This window comes from Borostomias antarcticus (genome assembly GCF_949987555.1).
Source record: "Borostomias antarcticus genome assembly, chromosome: 5".
Lineage (NCBI taxonomy): Eukaryota > Metazoa > Chordata > Actinopteri > Stomiiformes > Stomiidae > Borostomias > Borostomias antarcticus.
This window is the reverse complement of record NC_140238.1, coordinates 31,029,197-31,049,070: the sequence shown is the minus strand read 5'-3', so window position 1 is coordinate 31,049,070 and position 19,874 is coordinate 31,029,197. Positions and strand designations below refer to the sequence as shown.

At 43.5% G+C, this 19,874-nt stretch overlaps 2 protein-coding genes across 2 annotated transcripts in view; one reads left to right on the top strand and one right to left on the bottom strand.

Moving 5' to 3' along the window:
• Positions 1–4,709: 4,709 nt before the first annotated feature.
• Positions 4,710–12,365, bottom strand: baxb (BCL2 associated X, apoptosis regulator b). The gene is made up of 6 exons (XM_084438827.1): positions 12,080–12,365; positions 11,631–11,661; positions 6,458–6,628; positions 5,890–6,034; positions 5,594–5,698; positions 4,710–5,371 (listed from the first exon to the last, which is right to left on the bottom strand). The coding sequence occupies exons 1-6, from the start codon at positions 12,099–12,101 to the stop codon at positions 5,231–5,233; spliced, it is 615 nt and encodes a 204-aa protein (XP_084294953.1). The 5' UTR covers positions 12,102–12,365; the 3' UTR covers positions 4,710–5,230.
• A 4,514-nt stretch (positions 12,366–16,879) lies between these two features.
• The window catches only part of aldh16a1 (aldehyde dehydrogenase 16 family, member A1), an 11,275-nt gene continuing 8,280 nt past the window's right edge, over positions 16,880–19,874 (top strand). The window contains exon 1 of the mRNA XM_084438823.1: positions 16,880–17,132. Coding sequence (XP_084294949.1) covers positions 17,046–17,132 — 87 coding nt within the window. The 5' untranslated portion in view covers positions 16,880–17,045. The remainder of the gene's footprint in view (positions 17,133–19,874) is intronic.

Below are 19,874 nucleotides of genomic sequence, written 5' to 3'. Positions count from 1 at the left end.
CTCCTCTGTATCTCCACCCCTCTGTATCTCAGCATTGCTCCTGCTCTGTAGCAAACTGCATGGCATGAACGGAGAAAAAAAACGTAAAGAAAGAGAACTCGAGAATGGAGAGAGGAGAGAGGAGAAGAGACGGAGGGAGAGACATCAAAAAAGACTTGATACCCGACATTCCCACATCATCAACAGTGTTAAAAAAATATTTTTTTCAAACTGGTAGCTAAACATGAAAATGAGTCGGTGGACTGTTCATTGAGAAGATGGATAGAATAAAGGGTCTCTCTCCTTTCTGCGGAAGAGAGAACGGAGGGGACTTAAGTTTTGAAGACCACACGCTCTAAGTGTCCGTGGGGATCGAGAGGTCAACGGGAAGTGCAGAAAAGAGTGAACTCTGATCAACGATTCCATGAAGGGGAAAAAATAGTAAAAATTGGAAAATGCATTTTTATGACTTTGTTTACCAGCATGACTATTCTGCATGACTACTTCTGCAAGCCCTGACCCCCCAAAAAAGAGGGCTAGACATTGAAAAAATGAACAAAACAAAGATGAAACAAAAGATTTATGTTATATGCAACCAATTAAAAGAAGAGCAGGATTATTACAAAAAAGAGGATCTATATTTTGTTTTTTGATAATAAAAAATGAATAAGTAAAAAAAAAAAAATAGGATTGCAAGATACACAATGAACTATGTTTTCTTAGATAAGATTCAAACACCACTAAATCTACCGGAGATGAGCAGTGCGAAGATCTTCCCCCGATGCTACGTACTAATACTACTACTAGGCCTCCAGTCTTCTCACTCTGCTACTTTTTCTTCAACAACGGCTTTCTCCTCCTACCGTCCTGCTCGCCCCTGTTGCCAGCTGTCTGTGTCACCCCTGATCCAGGCAGCCCTCATCTAGTGCTGCATCACTTGTGTCGAACTGACTGACTGCAGTGAGAATGATCTGTTTTCTCCTCTCCTCCTCAGACTGCAAGGTTTAAGATGGCTGCTTCGCCACCAGGGGGCACCGCTGTGAGTTTGGAGTTCACAGTGTAGCGAAGAATCCGCTGCCGTTATTTCCCATTGTAGGGTTTAGTCATCTAAATGCACTGACGTGATTACATGGTGAAATATACTGTCTGGGTTCCGAGACTAATACTAATACTGTTGTAGCCTTGTAACCCTGTGGCTCTGTGTCTGGATCCCTGTCAGTAGGCTGCAGCTGCATCATACTGTCTGAAGCCCCCCTATCAGCTTAGCCCTGCTCTTGTATATATCTGATGTCTATGATAACGGCTATATTAGATAGGCTACCCATCCCAGAACAATATGGCCATTACTGTGTCATTCTCAGTATACTAACGCAATATGCTAGTGTGTGTGTGTGTATGTGTGTGTGTGTGTGTGTGTGTGTGTGCGTGCGCGCGCGCGTGTGTGTGTGTGTGTGTGTGTGTAAGAGATAGAGAGGCAGTGTCTCGCACACGTTGGTGGTGCCCCGTGAGAAAGCAGCCATCTTTGTTCCATGTCCTCAGGTGGGGAAGGTACAGTAGCATTATTGCCAGGGAAATGGCGGTCACGGAAAGGCGCGCGCGCTGGGAACGCCGCTGCCTGTTGCAGTTATTGTTGTCGTAATGAGTCTAAATGGTTGTTGTGTCTCTCCGCTCACACAGACAAAATGTCTAACCACATTCGTATTGTGGTATATTTAACCGGGTTCCATGGTAGCAAGGCCCATTAGAAACAGTTCTCACAGCTGAAACGACGAGGCAAGCACATACATGACGTTGCTATAGTATTAAGCCAGACTAACTACACTGGTAAGAAGATACAGTAATGTTGAAATCACATACTGTAGTAATAGAAATGAGGTAGTCATCATGCAAACTGAATTATGCGCAGTCTCTTAACCACACTGTTACCAGAGTCAATACTTCACAGGCACAAAAGCAAACTATTTCAGTGTAACAAGACATTTTTATTACCTGTTTATTTGGCAAGTGAAGATCAATACAGTATGTATGTGTTGTTGTTTTTAAACCATGTGCCCTAACTTCAAATTATGTCTAATTAGTGAGTGTTCTTTTCTGGCAGCATTAGGGGACAGTGTGCTGTAATGCAGCGTGGGGGGTGTAGTTTATCACCCCTATAGTGTGTTGTGGTCTGAGCCTTGGTTCTGGCCTCTGGAGATGCTCTGGTGCTGCAGAGCTCTCCAGCAGGGGGCGTCTCAGGGGTAGCGTTCAGTCCTCCAGTGAGAATACTGGGGTGTGTATGGTCTGTCTGACCATAGGCCGACTTTGCTATGGTTGTTGTCATTGCTCACTGTAGCAACCAGTAATGCATAACATTATATATCACTAGAAAGGTGAGAGTTTGTGTTGCATCATGTTCATTTTTACCGTTTTGTTATGATGATTTTGTGTTCACTTGCCAAAATTGTATTTATTTGTTGTTTGTTTTGCTCAAAATGATGATATTCCAGAAATGCTGTAGTAGGCTACTGAATTAGAACTGAGCAACTACCTATGCAAGACTTGGAGCGTATAACATACATACGATATGGATAGGTGTTTCATCGTGCCAAAGGGGAGCATTGTGTTTGCGCCTGTTGTGTGGACATGAGAGGGGTGAGAATGAGGCGGGAGGGAGATGAATATCCATATCTACGGAATGGAATATTGTTTACCCCAGCCAGGAAGTAGAGGGGATCCGAACAGGCGCTTCCTGAAGACCTAGAGCAGTGCATCTTGGGATACGCACATTCCTTTTATCATTTGGTACACTGGATCATCCTGCTCATTCATCACCTTACAGGATGTCCGATTAACTCTCCTCTTCAGATCTCCTCCCCTCCTCTCTCTCTCTCTCTCTCTCTCTCTGTTTTCTCTCTATACCCTCTCACCATCCTATCCAAAACATTTACTATGGCACGTTGTTTGATATCAAAAGGATGATTTGAAATAATTTGATGATAAAGACAAATAAGCAGTCAAAAGATATGTGAGGATACATTCCTAAAATGCAAAAATAGTTTATACTGGAGATGAAAACGCTCGTTAGTGAGGTAGAGGAGAGAGGGATCGGAATGCAAGATGAATGGGACGAGAAGGAAATAGCAGTTACAGCAAGAGAGAAGTAATTGGACCCCCCCCCCCCCCTCCAACCATCACTATTCTGGGAGCACAACTCACACGGACATACGTAAAAGGAAGAAATAGATGCTTCCATATAGCCTACAATATAAGGGGATTCATTGTCAGAGCAATAAATTATTCCAAATTTGTTTGATGACATGATTCCCTGGGCCAGTTCAGTGCAGGTGTGTGTGTGTGTGTGTGTGTGTGTGTGTGTGTGTTGGTGCTACAGGGAACCTCATCACACAGTGGTGTAGGATTCTGAGCAGGCCAGAGATGATTGACAGCTGAGCTCACCACTCGCATAACTTTACTTGAAACCCAAATACCTAACATATCAGAGAGGAGCAGAGGGAAGCCGCAACGCGTCGTCACACATTCTCACCCCCCTGCATCTTTCTCACCTTCCTCTCCTTCCGTCTCTCCCAATATTTTGAGGAAGAAGCTCTTTTGCATCCCTGTTCTTGTGTTTTTCTATCACATTGTTTGAAGTTGAATTCTAATGCATGTGTGGGAATAAAAAAGAAGGCAACTTGTTTGTGAATGGCCAGAATGAGGTAACTCTCTCTTCAGTCAGAGATCTCTGTCTCTCTCTCTCTCTCTCGTCAGTTAATGGTGAGATGACGGGCGGGGAGTACACAGGGAGGGCATTTCTCTACAGTCACTCTTTTATTTACGTTCTTGTTCTGTTGCCATTCTGTTTGTTTACATCTATGTGAGTTGTACCCTACTGCAGTCAACTGTGGATGAGAGGAAACGGCAGAGAAATACTCAGTTTCATGAGTTGTGTATCTAGATACAACTGTCTGAAAGGTCCCAGTGGCATGGATCATGCCAAAAATCTGTTTGATCATTCCTTTGTTTGTACAGTCTAGATGTTTATTAATGAATATATATATATATATATATATATATATATATATGAAGAAATATATATATATAATGTTTTGTTTTTTTCACTGTCTTTTTTGGGTGCTTGTATTTGTTTTGTTTGGTGCTTTTTCATTCTGTAAGCGGAGCCATAATTTAATAGTAGGCTGCTGATTTGTCACAATTTCTACATTTGAAAGTACATTGCACTACTTCCCTTAATGCAGCTAAAGTTAATATTGGTCATGCTACCATAGGCTAGTTGGTTCGCAGTCACCTGTTCCTCTGTGAAAACATTAACACTACAAGTGTGCAGATGCCACCATCCCACTCTCCTATCAGGGGGAGGAGAGAGAGGGAGGACAGAGACGGAGGAAGAGAAGGTTACTACAATATCACTGAATGGGGTTTATGCTATAAATACTGATGCTGGATACAATTTTAATGTCATAAAAAAGTAGAAAAAAAAGAATCAAGAACTGTATAAAATATATTTCAATGGAATGTTTATTATTTACCTTTTATATTTTTGAAACATGTAAAGAAAAAAGATTAATAAACAGTAATAATTTAACAGTTTGTGAAAAAGACTTAAAACAGTTCTATTATTACGAGTATGAAGGTTTGAACGTGAATGCTGATTTACCTGAGCAACTCTTCTCCGATACTGATAGGAAAATTAACAAGAATATAATGAAAAAAACATACAAAATTACTGGGAAACCAAATCAAATTTAAAGAGAAAACGTTAAAAAACTTAATAAAAATATTAAAAGCTTATGCCAAAATTTTCAATGTTTGTCCTGTGCATTTTTTCAAAAAATATTTTTCTTGTGCAGATGAAAAATGTCAAGGTGGAATTATTGCCTCACAAACTTTATTTAGTTCATGTAAATGGCACAAATATTACAATTTACATTACAAAAGCATCATACCACATCATCTTTCTTTTTCCAAATAAATTCACTTTCCAGTTTGAGCCATATCTCTATATAAAAATATTTCCAAATATAAAAGTTTTAATTTGTATAAAACTATTATTGTACACAACTTGGCTCACAATTTGTCACAGAAGCATACAAGTTCAAATGCCTAAACAGAGTGCAACATGATGAACGGTTTCTTTGGTTTTACAACAATGAATTGTACAAATAATGATATTGTATGATTACAGTACTGTATGTGATCTTCATGATCATATTTTGCCATTTGTCCTGAGCAGCTGTAGAGGCACAAGTGTGTTTTAAGTTCTTCTTGTCATTGTCCAGGAGACGAAAGCACCCAGTGTGACGCCTACCAGGAAGATGAGGAGGTATCCTGAATTCTCTGGGCTCATAGAGGACCTGAGAACCTGACAATGAGCCAGCTCTGAGAAACTGTTGATCTGGAGGAGGAGAGACAGAAATAGAAAATAGATTTTATTTTCGATTTACATCATATACGCTTGTAAATTATCTTAATGGGATGAGTCAAAGCCTTGACCTGGATAATATTATAGACACCCAACCCTTGTTAGCTATGAGTTCTCTGTTTTATCTGGTGATAATTACATTAACATTTTATTCATAAGTGTCAAGGATGTTGTCAAAAGTCGGCTGTGACTCACCCATCCTCCAGCCTCTCTGACCCAGCCCAGCAGCTTGCTCCTGAAGTATTCCACCGTCCACTTCAAAATCTCCAGGACTGACTGGGGGAGATGAGCCTCCATCATCTGACAATTGGATAAGGACTTATTTAGCATAAATGCACACATGAACACACACAATGTGGTTAGAGACAAGTTGGTAAGAACAAACACAAGCAAAACACACAGTATCAACAGTCAACGAGATCACACATACACACGGTGGAGACAGACAGAACAGACTAATAACTGAGGCAAACTGTTGCCGAAAGACACACCTTCACCGCCATCCTTCCTGCAACATAGAACAGTACAGCGATCCTCTCCCAGGTGATCTGACCATCATCAAACACTTGCTGGACTATCTTCCAGTAGTTGATGTGTCTGGCCCCATTCCCCATGCCTACCACTCCATCGATGGCACTGTAGGGAATGAGAAAAGACATAGGAGAGAGATCAGATACGCACACACAAGCAGAAGGACTAGGGCTGGGTTTAAAAAATCGATTCCGAATCGATTTATGAATCCCAAAATCGATCTTTTATTTAATGAATGAATGAAGGAATGAATAGTTCATTCATTCATTCATTTTTGGAAATCAGTATCGATACCCAGCCCTAGTATTGATGTGTTGCATAACTTGGCAGTCATGTAATTAAGGTTACAGCAAAAAAAAAAAAAAAGTTTTTTGTAACTCTAACCGAATCGATATTGAATCGAATCGAATTTAATCGTGATAATCGATTCTGAAGCTTGTGAATCGGAATCGAATCGATTCTTGAAATTCGAATCGATACCCAGCCCTAAGAAGGACGCTGGTATCTAAAGGGTGGATGGAAACTCACTCATTTAACGCATAGTCATCCTTGAGCTTGTCGCCAATAGACTTGATCATCACGCTCAGCTGAGCCACCATCTTGTGCTCGTGCTCATTCTCCACTTCTTGTATCTCGGAGGGCAGGACGAGGGGTGGGTCTTCCTCTGTGGACACTTCCTCTAGCTGCTCCTCAATCACCCTGGGGACGAGAGAGGCCGGCTGAATCCCCAAACCAGCCCTTACTGGTACATATCAGGGTCGGGGTCCTTTCAGAATTTTAAGTTCCATTTCAATTTGCTGGGGTTACAAGAAGCAGCTTTCACACAACTTAAAGTCCCAGTTAACCAAAATCAGAGATTTGCTTGAAAACACATTCTATGTGTTAGTGATGCATTGCTGATAACATGTAAAAATGGGATGAACCATGTGTAGTACTGAATTGTGAAGTTAGACCAGTTTTGTGTTTTTGACCAGTTTTGATTTCTGGATTTTCTGGGCGGGCTTAAAACGGTACCGGATGACGTAGAGCGGTGTTCTTAGCATATCCCCGCCCTAACACTATATAAAGCTAGAACGGATTTGAATCTTCGGTTCTGCTCAATCTTGAGTCTAGAATTAGCTAGTTTTAACCAACAGTCTAGAATTAGCTAGTTTTTCTTAGTTAGCAATGCCTATGCATAAAACTAAACGAAAATGCATCCTTCCTGGATGCCAGCAGGAATGGGATGATAAGGTCTCCTTCTTTCACTCCCGAGTAAAGCTGAAATGAGAAGCAAATGGGTTAGCATTTTTGAAGAGCCATGGTGTTACAGAGTCTGTCACCGCTAGCGCCCGCCTCTGCAGCAAACATTTCACTCCCGAAAGCTTCTGCAATTATAATATGAGGCTTTTGGGTTTCACAGACTCACGACTGGTCCTGGTGAATTCGGCGGAGCCAACCATCTCCCTCCCCGGCCTCCATTCTCCTCCTGTCAACCATCTCCCTCCACGGCCTCCATTCTCCTCCTGTCAACCATCTCCCTCCCCGGCCTCCATTCTCCTCCTGTCAACCATCTCTCTCCCCGGCCTCCATTCTCCTCCTGTCGCATCAACCTTTGGTGCCGACAGCGCTGCCTTGTGTGCTTATAGCTAATTAACGTTATAACGTTAGCTAGGTAACGTAAGCAATAGGAAAATACACTGCTACGTTAATCTACAAAATGTGTCTTGACATTTATGTGGTAATGTCAGCTATGATTAATTATATGTAATCTTAGGAGGAATTATAGCTAACATTAGCTATGTAGCTTGTTGCAGATGGGAGTGTGTATATAACCTTAGTCTAGCTAACATAGCTAGCAGCACCGACCAGGCGACCACCCACCAAATAACGTTACGGATGATATATTATGACTATAAGCGTTAACTATACAGAAACTGCCTGCCATATTTGTGGCACCTGATATGCGTATGGGTTCACCGGTAATGGTAACAATATATTTCTCCAGCGGGAGACCGGGAGACGGGAGCGAGGGGGATGGTTAGGTAGACCAGGTAGACCAGGTAGACCAGCTGCAGCTGGAGAAAGACGCACCCTCTCCCAGTGAAGCGGTGCTCGGCGGCTACTGGCTGAACATTCCAGTTCTGTTGGATATGTTGCGGGAAAGTTGAAGCCGAGTGCTCGTTATTCTCACACATAACATTGCCAACGAGAGTGGATGAGTCTGTCCCGATTATCAACTCCGGTAGTGTACGCTTCTTCGCGCTATCAGCGCTGTTCAAGCCAGTGACTAAAAGGTACATTTTAAACAACTTTTTCCATTGATCCCAAGGGACGACAGGATCGCCTGTTAGGGATAGGAATGGGTCCGGAGGTGGCAGGGAGAAAATAGGGACAGACTCATACATTCCTCGTTGCCTGTTTTTGTATTTTGCATCTAAGGGCAGTAACACTGGCGCGTTGGTATAGAGTAGCTACAGTTTTACCTGTGTTGTTTGTCAGGAGGTAGGTTAGGAGGAAGCATCTGTGCGTTTGACTCATTAGACAAGTGTAATTTCAACTCCTCTCTGTTTTCACAAAGCTGTGCCTTCCTACCACAAAAGAGACGGCGTGCCAGTGTGACAATATGCAGACCAGAGAACGGTACTATTTGACAGGTTCTTCCCTCCACACCCCCTCCCCACGCAATTGGGTGTGGCTTCGGTGCCTTCAGCAGACACGCCCCCACAGTCTCAGACCAGAGAATGCTGCTGATTTTTAACCGATTTTGAAGCCTTATTTTATATACTTAGCGACATTTTTAATCACTCAGATTTGGCTGGGTGGTTAATGACATGTTTTCCTGTGGTGTGTGAAGCTCATAACAAAAATTTGAACTGGGTTAACCTGGACTTTAAGCTTTAGTAGACAACATTCCTTGGAACTTGACAGTTACAAGAAGCCACTCAAGTGCAATCAAAGTCACACTAACCGCAAATGATCTGCTCTAATCTCAATGTCAGGTAAAATATCACATAAAATGTCTCTAACTCTGTAGCTTGCAACAAGTTGCTCAGAGTTGGAAATGTTGCAATAGGCAATTAGTTGCTTCTTAGTCACTTTGTGGTTGCTTCGTCTAACACCCCTGGAAACTGATAGCAACTAATCTGCCATCAACTAAAGTTGCTTTGTGTAATTACAGCCTTTAGACACCTTTATGGCTTGCCTCCATAGGCACCATCAACTAACAAACGCTAAGGAAATGAATCCACTGTAATTAATGACAAGGGCTCCACTGGAGCCATTGCATTGCATTCGATGCATGCGGCCGACAAGGTTCATTTCTTGATTTTTGATGGATGCCAACAGTTGACGCAGCGGAGCCAAGGGGTTAGGATGTTGAACTGAAATTGGATTCTGAAGGTTGCGTCATCTAGATTATAATTCAATGCAATTTAAACACGTTTTCAACACGAGTTTGAATTATTAAAGTTTGCCTACGTACACTGTAGATTAATTTGCCAAGTAATGCTTCACAAAACATTCCACCTCAATACACAATCCTAAAGCTATTCAAAATGCTAACTTTGTTGTATAATATTATATATGAGCAGAACCCCCTAATCTAAGTTTGTGATATTTGATATTATATAAGGGTTAAGCTCATGTGTCAGACTGTTTCCACATCTCCAGGACCTTAAAGGAGTAGTAAAGGGAAAATGCATGCATTTTAAGGTTACTTATGATCATATACTGTACAATGGTTCAGATCAAAACATTGACAAAACTAGCACTTTTGAGAAAGTCTGATAATTGCTCTACCACCATTTTGTTCATACAATGGATGTGGGTGGGCACCTTGAAAAATCTTTCAAAAACATGTTAAACTCTCGATTTCAAAGACAAGAAGCTCACCGAGGGGGTAATTGGTGCCCGTTGGTGTTCTAACATGAAATTCGCCGCAGAGTATGAATCCTGTAGGGTTTTATTGATCATTTTATGAAATCCATTGACTTGTATTGACGCGACCGTTGTAGATGTGTAGATCAATCCGCAGAGGGGATTCAGGAAGCGGAACTACTTACGGTAGCTATTGTGATTGTTTATGTTACTAGGCTACCTAGTTTGCGGACGTTTACACACGTAGGTGCTGCGACTATATAGTTCTATGCTAAATATTTAAAAAAGCCTTTCCAGATGAACTAGAATCTTACTTTATGGCGAATTATATGTCAGAACGCCAACTAACACCTCAGTGAGTTTCTTGTCTTTGAAATTGAGAGTTCAACATATTTTTTTAATGATTTTTCAAGATGCCCACCCACATCCATTGTATGACCAAAACGGTGGTAGAGTAATTATCAGACTTTCTCAAAAGTGCTAGTCTACTGAAAATGTGACCAAATTGGCTGGGTCAAAAATATATACAGCAACATGAATTATCAATTTTGGTGATGTAGAAAGTCGTGTCAATCGAATTAGCTTTGTGGCATGGCTAGGGATGTTGATGATAATAGTTAATCGACTATCGATTAATTGCCGATAAGAATTTACTTGAGTAAGATTTGGTTACTCGATTAATTGCTTGTTAATGGAACAGAACTTTTTTGGGGGGAACGAACGTTATCAACGGGAGTTGCGTAAAATGTAATCAGGATTTAAGGTCCGACTGCACATGAGGGCACCATGTAGTGGAGGCTAATTGGGATGCCGGGAAATTTCAACGACACAGCGGAAGAAGACAAAAAAAATGAAGCGAGCAAAGCGCAGTCCGGCACAGGACGTTCTTATCAATTAGGCTAATCGACTATCGTTTGTTAAGGTTAACAGTTATCGATTAATGAAATTCCTTGAAATTTGCAACCCTAGGCATGGCCTATTAACTTCTTGTGAGGGATTATGATTGACTACAGCTGGTGGTGACTTCTCTGAGCCCATTTAAATAGGGCTCATTTGATACAATCACTAGACTCAGCCACAAACGCTACAATGAGAAAGTCAATGGAGCTCAGCACGGATCTGAAAAAGAGGATCATCGACTTGAATAAGTCAGTTAAGTCACTTGGAGCCATTTCAAATCAGCTACAGGTCCCAAGATCTGTGCAAACAATAGTAAGTATAAAGTGCATGGCACAGTTGTGTCACTGCCACGATCAGGAAGAGAACGCAAGCTATCACCTGCTGCTGAGAGAAAATTCGTCAGGATGGTCAAGAGTCAACCGAGAACCACCAAAAAGCAGGTCTGCAATGAATTAGAAGCTGCTGGAACACAGGTGTCAGTGTCCACAGTCCAGCGTGTTTTACATCGCCATGGGCTGAGAGGCTGCCGTGCAAGAAGGAAGCTCCCTTGCTCCAGAAATGGCACCTTAAGACTCGACTTAAGTTTGCTGCTGATCACATGGACAAAGAAAAAGCCTCCTGGAGGAAAGTTCTGTGGTCAAAGGAAACAAAAATGTAACTGTTTGGCCACAGAAATATGTTTGGAGGAGACAAGGTGAGGCCTTTACCCCCAAGAACACCATGCCCACCGTTAAGCATGGTGGTGGTAGTATTATACACAGAAAATAAATGGAATAATGAAGGAGGTTGATTACCTCCAAATTCCAAACAATCTCAAGTATTTATCTAACTACCTGGCCCACATAAGTCTTACCCTCTGATGGACAGAAACAGATTCCAAATAAAGTCCTACAATTATCCTACAGCAAATGGTCTTAGCAGGTACAGTTTTGGTGTAACTCACTTTTTGATCAAGTTCTCTCCTATTCGTTGATCTGTTGAAGGAGCAAGAATGAAGCCAAAATCAGTTTACCCGATAGGTGCAGTCAACAGCAGGTAATATCTCATTCGTTCTGGTACGCTTTATAATAAAATTACATGTAGGTGCCATTTTAAGTAGCCTATAGTATATGTAGCCTACTAACAACGATGGTAACATGCCCTCCAGCAGAGACGCAAGTTATGTATTGTTACTTCAAGGCTGCCAAGTTTGACGAAAAGTTTGGAGTGAGATTTTTTTCACTAGCCATAACCCCCCCCCCCCCCTCCCCGTGGGAATAGGCTGAAAAGCGTCTATCTACTTGGCAGCCTTGTTGAAGTTATGTAAATATGTATGAAGGTATCACTAAATTGACAAGCTTTAAATTGTGTATATCAAACATTCGACTAGACTAAATTATCATTTTGACTCACCCGATGTTCCTTCACACGGCATTGCGAATGAACGTTAAGACCAATTACAGTACAACTGCTACGTTTTAACTCAACTTCAACTTGTGAAGTTTGTGCTCTGCTTTCTCGCGTAACAGTTGTTGCTGTTCACGGTCGGTGACCTCTATCTACATATGATCTCAAACGAAAATTAAACAGTAGGACATTCCTTTAAAAAAACAAACATCTGCTAGTAAGTGATGTTAACGTATGAGACCGAAGCTCCGAGGCGTTTGTCGAGTACGGAACGTTCCGGTGAATCAGTATCGGCACCATGATTGGCACTCGCTTCGTTTCCCTAAAAGCACGTGATCAATGACAAAGGAGGCCCCGGTCACGTGATCGGTTTGGTTTGAGATGTTGAAGCTAAACCCTGCCTGTTCAACGCTAATACATCCATGGCTTTATATTATACCTCCATGATCCATGGTCCAAAGCTACCTGATGAGGCGAACATCCCAAAATCGGAGGTTCCACTTGGCACAAACACAAACCCCCACCTCTACCAGCGGGTACTATAGTTTCTGTGCACGCCATGTGAGAGTAGGCTAGGCTATTCTCCAAGGCAGGGTAAACTCTAAAAAATAAATCAAAAGCCCATGAGGTGTGACACATTGTTCTTGGAATAAAAACCAATAAAACCACCCTTTCAATGTCATTTTACAATAGCCTATTATATTTTAGTATGAATAACAACAAACCTAGCCTAATGATAATTATCTATGGGTTATGAGTATCCAGTGAAATGATGACCCCTTTGTATTGTACAGGCTACTGGCTGGCTATGACTTTGGTAAATTATAGCCACTGCCACATCAAAAGACTATTTTTAACACATCTTCGCCGTATGTCCAGGCAGATGAAGATGAGTCCGTTTGCTCAACTATCCTACAGGACTCTTCAATTCAATTCAACTTTATTGCAGACTTAGTGATATTACAAGACACATCATACAATACCTTTCCCACTTTCCTTGGTTTTTATGCAGCACACACCAGTTACTACCGGTGTTGCCAGATTGCCAATCCGTGGTCAAATTGCCAATCGAAATGAGTTCAAATGTTTCAGCGCTCAGTTGTCACATTGATCTATATTGGCTGCTCTAAATTATATTTGCCACCAGGTGTCAGTAGTGTACAAAGCATTTCATGAGGCCCCAGTCCATTTGCGATACAATGGGCCTCATTCATGAATTAATCAATCAATCAATCAAAGCTTTATTTGTATAGCGCATTTCATACACAGAGGCAACACAATGCGCTTTACAGAGAACAAGGGAGGTGGGCATAGGTCCCGCCCCTACATATTCCAGAGGGAAGCAAAAAAAACAGTATCACCCAGGGGCCAGAAAGTTTGTCTACATTTAAATTACATAAAATTACATTTTCAGAGCTAAAAGTGCTAAAAACATCATAGTAGAGACATGGCAAACACTGGTGTAAGTCTGTGTGTGTGTGAGTGTGCCTGGGTCCAAATAGAGGTTGGGGTAGGGTGGGGGTAGGAAAAGGATACGGACCCGGGTTAGGGTGAGGGGAAGGGGGTCTGAGCCCAGGACGGGTGTATGTCTGTGTGTGCGTGAGTGCGAGTGTGCCTGGGTCCAGGTAGAGGCAGGGGTCAGGGGTAGGGTGGGGATAGGAAAAGGATACGGACCCGGGTTAGGGTGAGGGGAAGGGGGACTGGGCCCAGGTCCAGGCCTAAAGCCGGAAATGGACTGGTGTATGTCTGTGTGTACGTGTGTGTGTTAACTAAATGCACAAAGTGGGAAGTAGCTAGTCATGGGGAGGCAGGGGGCCTTTCCAGGAGCCATAGGGGGGGGGGGCTCTTGGGTCTGCTACAGGGTGACCTGCAGGAGACAGGGGGAGTCCACAGGACCTACAGTGAGTATAAGAGGGAGAGACACTAGGGAGGACGACAGGGTTAGTGGCTGTACTGGACATCCACAGCAGACACAGGGGTATCTATCGAACTCAGGGTGGTCTGCGGGTGACAGTGGGGCATCCACTGGACCTGGTTAGAAAGTAGGAGGGAGAGAGAGAGGCACTAGTGAGAGGGGAGGCAGAAAAGGGTTAGTAGCACGCAGAGTCATAAAAGCAACACAGATATTAAAACTGAACGTGCCAGTTGCAGGGCAACCAGCATCTGTATTTACATCTAAATGTACGTACAGTGCATAACAGGACATACACCAATGTTTACTGAGGATTTACAGGCAGGCTGGAGGCTGCCTTTCGGTGTTTCTAAAGATGTGTCTATTTAACATCCATTTTGAATTCAAACTATCATGTAATCTGTTCTGGTTTGGGGACCTATATTTCTGTTGGCAAAGGAGAACTTGCACAGCTTGTCTCACTGTCTGTGACTCGATGAAGCAATGCGTTTCCCAGAAAAGAGAAAGAAAAAGAGAACGTCAGCATTTTCCCATTGTAGAATGACCAGCCCATGTGAACAGCATGTCTCAACATGACTATACAGTGCGGTACCGTTTCAGAAGAAGGCTCCACCCATGCATACCAGTCAAAACCTTTCCTCCAAATGCAGGAATGCAGAATCGCCTACATAATTTCTCCCTTCTCCTCCCTTCCTCTCCCCCTTTCCTCTCCTCCTCTCTTTTCCCCTCCCTCCCTCCCTCTTACCAGAAACTATTAGCTTCGAATGATGTCAAATGCAATTTCATATTTCATAGTAGTTGCTTAAGCACTAAGAAAGGGGAACTGAATGAAATGAAATCCTATCTGTTTATTAGTCCCACAGCAATTGACGTAAGACCTGGTCCAGGTCGGTATACTATTCGGAGCTATACCCATACCTCCCTGCCAGGAACCATTCACTCATTGCGCCATTGACTTTTGTAACTCGGTATGCACTACAGCATCTACAGACAACATTATTCTGTTACTCACTGAAGTGAAGACAGATTTCAAAAGATGAAAGCCTTTTCTCCGAGGTGCCTAGCAGCCACTAACCCTGCCTTCCTCCCTCCTCCCTACCTAGTGTCTCTCCCTCTTATACTCTAAACAGGTCCTGTAGACACCCCCCTGTCTCCTGCAGGCCACCCTGTATCTGGTAGAAATACCCCTGACTGCTGCAAAGACCCAGTGCAGCTACTAACCCTAGCTGCGTTCCAAATCGCATACTACCCTACTATATAGTATGCCAAAACAGGATGTAGTATGTCCCAATACATAGTATGCCACATGCAGTATGGCAAAAATACCAGGATGTCCTACTACATCCGGTCGTATTTTGCAGTATGCAATCCAGCAGGCTTTTCTGGCTATTCTGACCCACAATCCTGTGCGCAGCGGAAATGTGCATCACATGTGCGAGTCGTGACAGCTGTAGACGAATGTCGCGTTATGGACAGCGACGGATGTGGGCAAATTTCAAGGCGCAATGTTATGACAAGGTAGTACTGTATGTCCCAGTTGGATGCCTACTGCTTGCAAAGTACGTACTTTATAAGGGCAGCTGTAGTAGGTACTGGTAGTAAGAAGTAGAAGTATGCGATTCGGAACGCAGCTCCTGTCTTCCTTTCTCCTCCCTAGTCCCCGCCCTCTTGAACTACACCCAGCGCCCCCCCCCCCTTTCCTGGCCAAGGTCCTCCTACTGGTTCCCCATGGCTCCTGGAGAGGCCCTCTGCCACCCTTGTGTCCAGCTCCATCCCACTCTGTGTTGCCAGTTGTCCCCCCGCCCCTCCTGACTCTGCTTTTTGGCTCCCCACTTCTGCTTAGCGGCTACACGTAGTTTACACTGGTGCTACATTTTTATGAGCCTGTCTGCTATAAGTGTTTATTGTGCTTTGTTATATGATTCACTTAAATATCCTTTTATAGACTACAGGGATAGCTAACACATAATGGCCGACCATGTAGGCAACATCTCTGTAACTATTTATCTACTCTACTGATAGTCATGTCTCTCCTATGAAGCATTTAGCTCATGTCTATTGCTCTGTAAATGTTCTTAGCCAACAGACAAACATTTTCCAGGAGCTTGCTTGATCGCGATCGTCTCGTTGAGAGAGGTCAGGGAAGAATTTTTACAGCTCACCTTTCTGGCCCCTGGGTGAACTGTTTTTTGCTTCCCTCTGGAATATGTAGGGGTGGGACCTATGCCCCCCCCCCCCCATTGCTCTCTGTAAAGCGCATTGTGTTGCCTCTGTGTGTGAAATGCGCCATACAAATAAAGTTTGATTTGAGGTGGCTACACTTGCAGCTTCCCACCTTTTATATAAAAGCACCCATTTACTCATAAATAGCACATATCCACCCTATCCACTAGCCTGGCTTCGACCCTGATCACCTGATCTCTCGTGAGATCAAGATAGTGAAAATGAAATGCAGTATTCTTTTAATAAAAAATAATATATTAAAAATGTAAAAATAAATTTCATGTTGATCTCCGGCTGATGATGGAACCTATGTGCCAGGGCTGAAGTAGCCTCCAACTACTCGCTCTAGGTGATCAGCACCTTCTTTCTGCAATCTTTACAATAATATAAGATCAATGCTGGCCAGTTAACTTCCCAGCCCACTCCTTCACAAAAAGCAAACAAAAAAAAGTTACCTTTTCTTTTCCTTCCTAAGCATCCCCATGCGTTATCAAATAAACATTTAACAGGGTGGTTAAGATAATAGTTGCTCCCCCAGGTGTTAGGGAAATACATCCTTGGTGGAGGTGGTACATTTGGACTACAAAAAGACAGCTTCCCAAAGGGGCGGCTGCATTGTGGCGCATGCGCTGGTGTATGTACACTCGCTAAATGCGTCCGGGTGGGATTGATTATGTAGACATGCTACAGTAGGCTACTACATAAGTCGCTGTTGCATGAATCTGCTATAGAACCAAGCACCTTTGCGCCGGAACTTTGCAGAACAGGCATTCCACGCTGTCAAATCGGGTCGTGTTGTAGAGGAGATTCGATACTCTTATTTTGCCAAATCGTATAATGGCTGGTAGTACCAACAAGACAGTCCACGATATCTTTCAATCCATGGAGTACGGACCAACGAGTACCAGCAGTGCCACCGCACAGGTAGTGAGAGAAGAGACAGTGAAAAGTGTCAACGATTTAGTGCGTTTTAATTTATTTGCAGACAGCGTTAGCTGATGCTTATAGTTGTAGAGGAGCTAGCTAGCAACCAGGCATGATTTAATGATTCAATATCTCCCCCTTTCCTAACGTATCACGCCTTGCTGCATGACTGAAATTTGTTCTAACGTTAGCTAAGTTATTACCGTGTAACTCACAAGGTAACGTTACACGTGACTTTGACAGTAGAGTTGCGAGGGTCAAGTTGGGTGGAATCTCGAGCAGAGAACAGTGGGCGGTCCAAAGCCGGGTTGTCTAACTGCACCGCCATTTCAGTGTAAAGTTCAGAATTTGGGCCAAAAGGAGCTAAATATTGCAAGTTCAGTGAGATGTGTACGCGAATATTGCGCTGAAGCGTTGTACCTTGTCCCCTCTGTAAAGAGTGCACTCCCCACTGACGCCAATTCGTTTATTGGTGCAACGTTAAGGCACCTTGGCCAATGAAATGTGAGCAAACTCAGATTAAAGTCCCAGTGTGCATTGTTGGATGCAGCACATAGTTGAGCAAAGTCTGGAGAATGTGTGAAATTGGATGATGAAGGTGAATGCCTACATTTCCATTTAGGATAAACATGACCAAGTCCCAATCATGAAGCAAGATTTATTTGAATTTGTATTCTATATTTATTTTTTGTAAGAATAGTTTCATTGTCAGAGTTTTATATTGACCAAACAAAAACCGATTAACCAGATATATGGAGGCTGGCCCTCAATAGGGCAGTGACACAAGACTCTTCAGTTCACTTCGCTTCAGTCGCTATCCTGCTCAGATGTGGTCCTATCTCAGCCTCCCAGTTGTCCTCTTGTGGGCTGGTCTCCCCCTCTCTGCTGGGGGCACTCAGAGTCCCTCTCACCGTTGTTTCCCTTTATAAGCGAAGGACCCTGCCGCTCTCCCAGGCTCCGGCTGGTGGCGCTCCCTCTAGCTCCCCCAATCCCAGTGCTCAGCCTGCTGCTCTAATAAGCAGCCCGCTCTGCCAGGGGAAGGTACGTCCTCTCCCGAGTAGAGGACAGTTGGTGTGAACTTGTCAGTCTTTTTTGACTTTTTAGACCCCCTGCTGCTGGGCTGGTCCTCCTCTTCCGCCTCGCCAACTTCACGGGCGAGTTTCGCCACCAGGGCGCTGCTGTGATGCGAGGCTGCAGCACCGGGCAGTTTAAGGGGGAAGAAGCAGGTGTGGCGGACTACAGGTTTCCTCTCAGGCTTTCCCTCAGGCTCCTCATCACCACTGCCTTTGCAACAGTACCTGCGAGAGCTCTGGGTTCCGCAGCTGTCGCACGGAGGCGTGGCCAAAGACCGAGGGGAGGAGTCGTAGGAGCTGATGATGTCAGGGTCAACCCCTTTACAGAAGAAGCTGATATTCCTCAATCGGTCAAGATCTTGGTTTGAGCATCTGGCCATATTCACACCTTGAGGCTCTGCTAGCTGGAAGCCATAGGCATCACTCGTACGTGTGTTCGGTCGACAGCAATAGGAGGCTGCTTCGTTGTCCTCATCTCTCCCATCGTCTGCGTCATTGTACTCTATAGTCTTCTCTGGCATTTCCCTCTCAAAGAGTACATACCCAAGTCTGTAATGAACATTGATTTGAGATATGTCCGGAGCGACAGGCTTAGCCGAAAAGCCGGGGTGCGTGACTGGTGTTCCTCGACTGACCTTCCGTTGATCCTCTGGCCTTCTTGAGGAGCTGGCGGAACCACCTGCCAGTCTAAGCCCAGGGTGTGTAGATTTCCTCCTGACATGCTTCCTGAACTCTGGGCTCCATGGAGCCGCGTGGCACTCTGCGTACCCACAAGGCTCCTCTTCCTCGCAGGCCGGCGAGAAGAGATGTCTTCTTTCCACATAAGCAGGTATCTTGGGAATTGGGCTGAGTGGAGCCAATGTGTAGAAGTGGAGGTAGGAATGGCACAAGGCCGTTGGGGAGATTGGAGATGAGCAGCCATTAGTTGGAGAGCGAGAGAGCTGTGCTGCATCTCTTCTCGGGTTCGTGCCAGAGTTGTCTCTTTCTGTGGGTTGCTGGGACTCCATTCCTGGGTGGTGTGGAGTCCGAATTAAGGTTTTCCAAGACGGCACACAAATGCAGACTAATTATTTATTTTGATAGGGCCTGAGGTCAATATGAATACAGATGACATCACAATGCCACTTTCTATGACATCACAGTGCAAGTATGCAGTCAAACTGAGCATTAAAATGAGGAGAGCCTATGTACTATATATAATATGTATATATGCACTTGTGTGTGTGTGTAGGGATGTAACGGTATGAACATTTCATACCATGATTATAGTGGCCAAAAATCCCACGGTTATCGGTATTATCACAGTTTTCTTTTTTCTTTTTTTTTTTTTTTTTAATATGCTGAAAATGTTCAATAACTGATGGACAGTCTGGAATCCTTTCATCAACTTTTATTTTAAAAAACACAAATAATATAGGGAAAGTCAGGCCTCTCAACGGTTGAAAGGGCATCATGTCCTTTGCTATGTAATATGGAAGGGCTGCAGTGAGGTATTTGGCATTTTGGGATGTGTGTGCGTAAGCGTATCATTTCCTCTGAAGTGGAAACTGGGAATGACTTCGGCCTGTATGTCTATGGTAGCCGATTTACTCTGGTTATTCAAAGCACGGTAATCGAACACGATACTCACATGATATTTTGAAACGGTAGTACTAATCGTCGGGAATTT

Excerpts from the sequence above, each read along its gene's own strand:
- baxb (XM_084438827.1), bottom strand. The coding sequence starts at position 12,101 with ATGCCGTGTGAAGGAACATCGG. Across the intron at positions 6,629-11,630 it reads GGAGAGAACTTGATCAAAAA|GGTGATTGAGGAGCAGCTAG; the intron begins GTGAGTTACACC and ends TCTCGTCCCCAG. Across the intron at positions 6,035-6,457 it reads GATGACTATGCGTTAAATGA|TGCCATCGATGGAGTGGTAG; the intron begins GTGAGTTTCCAT and ends CATTCCCTACAG.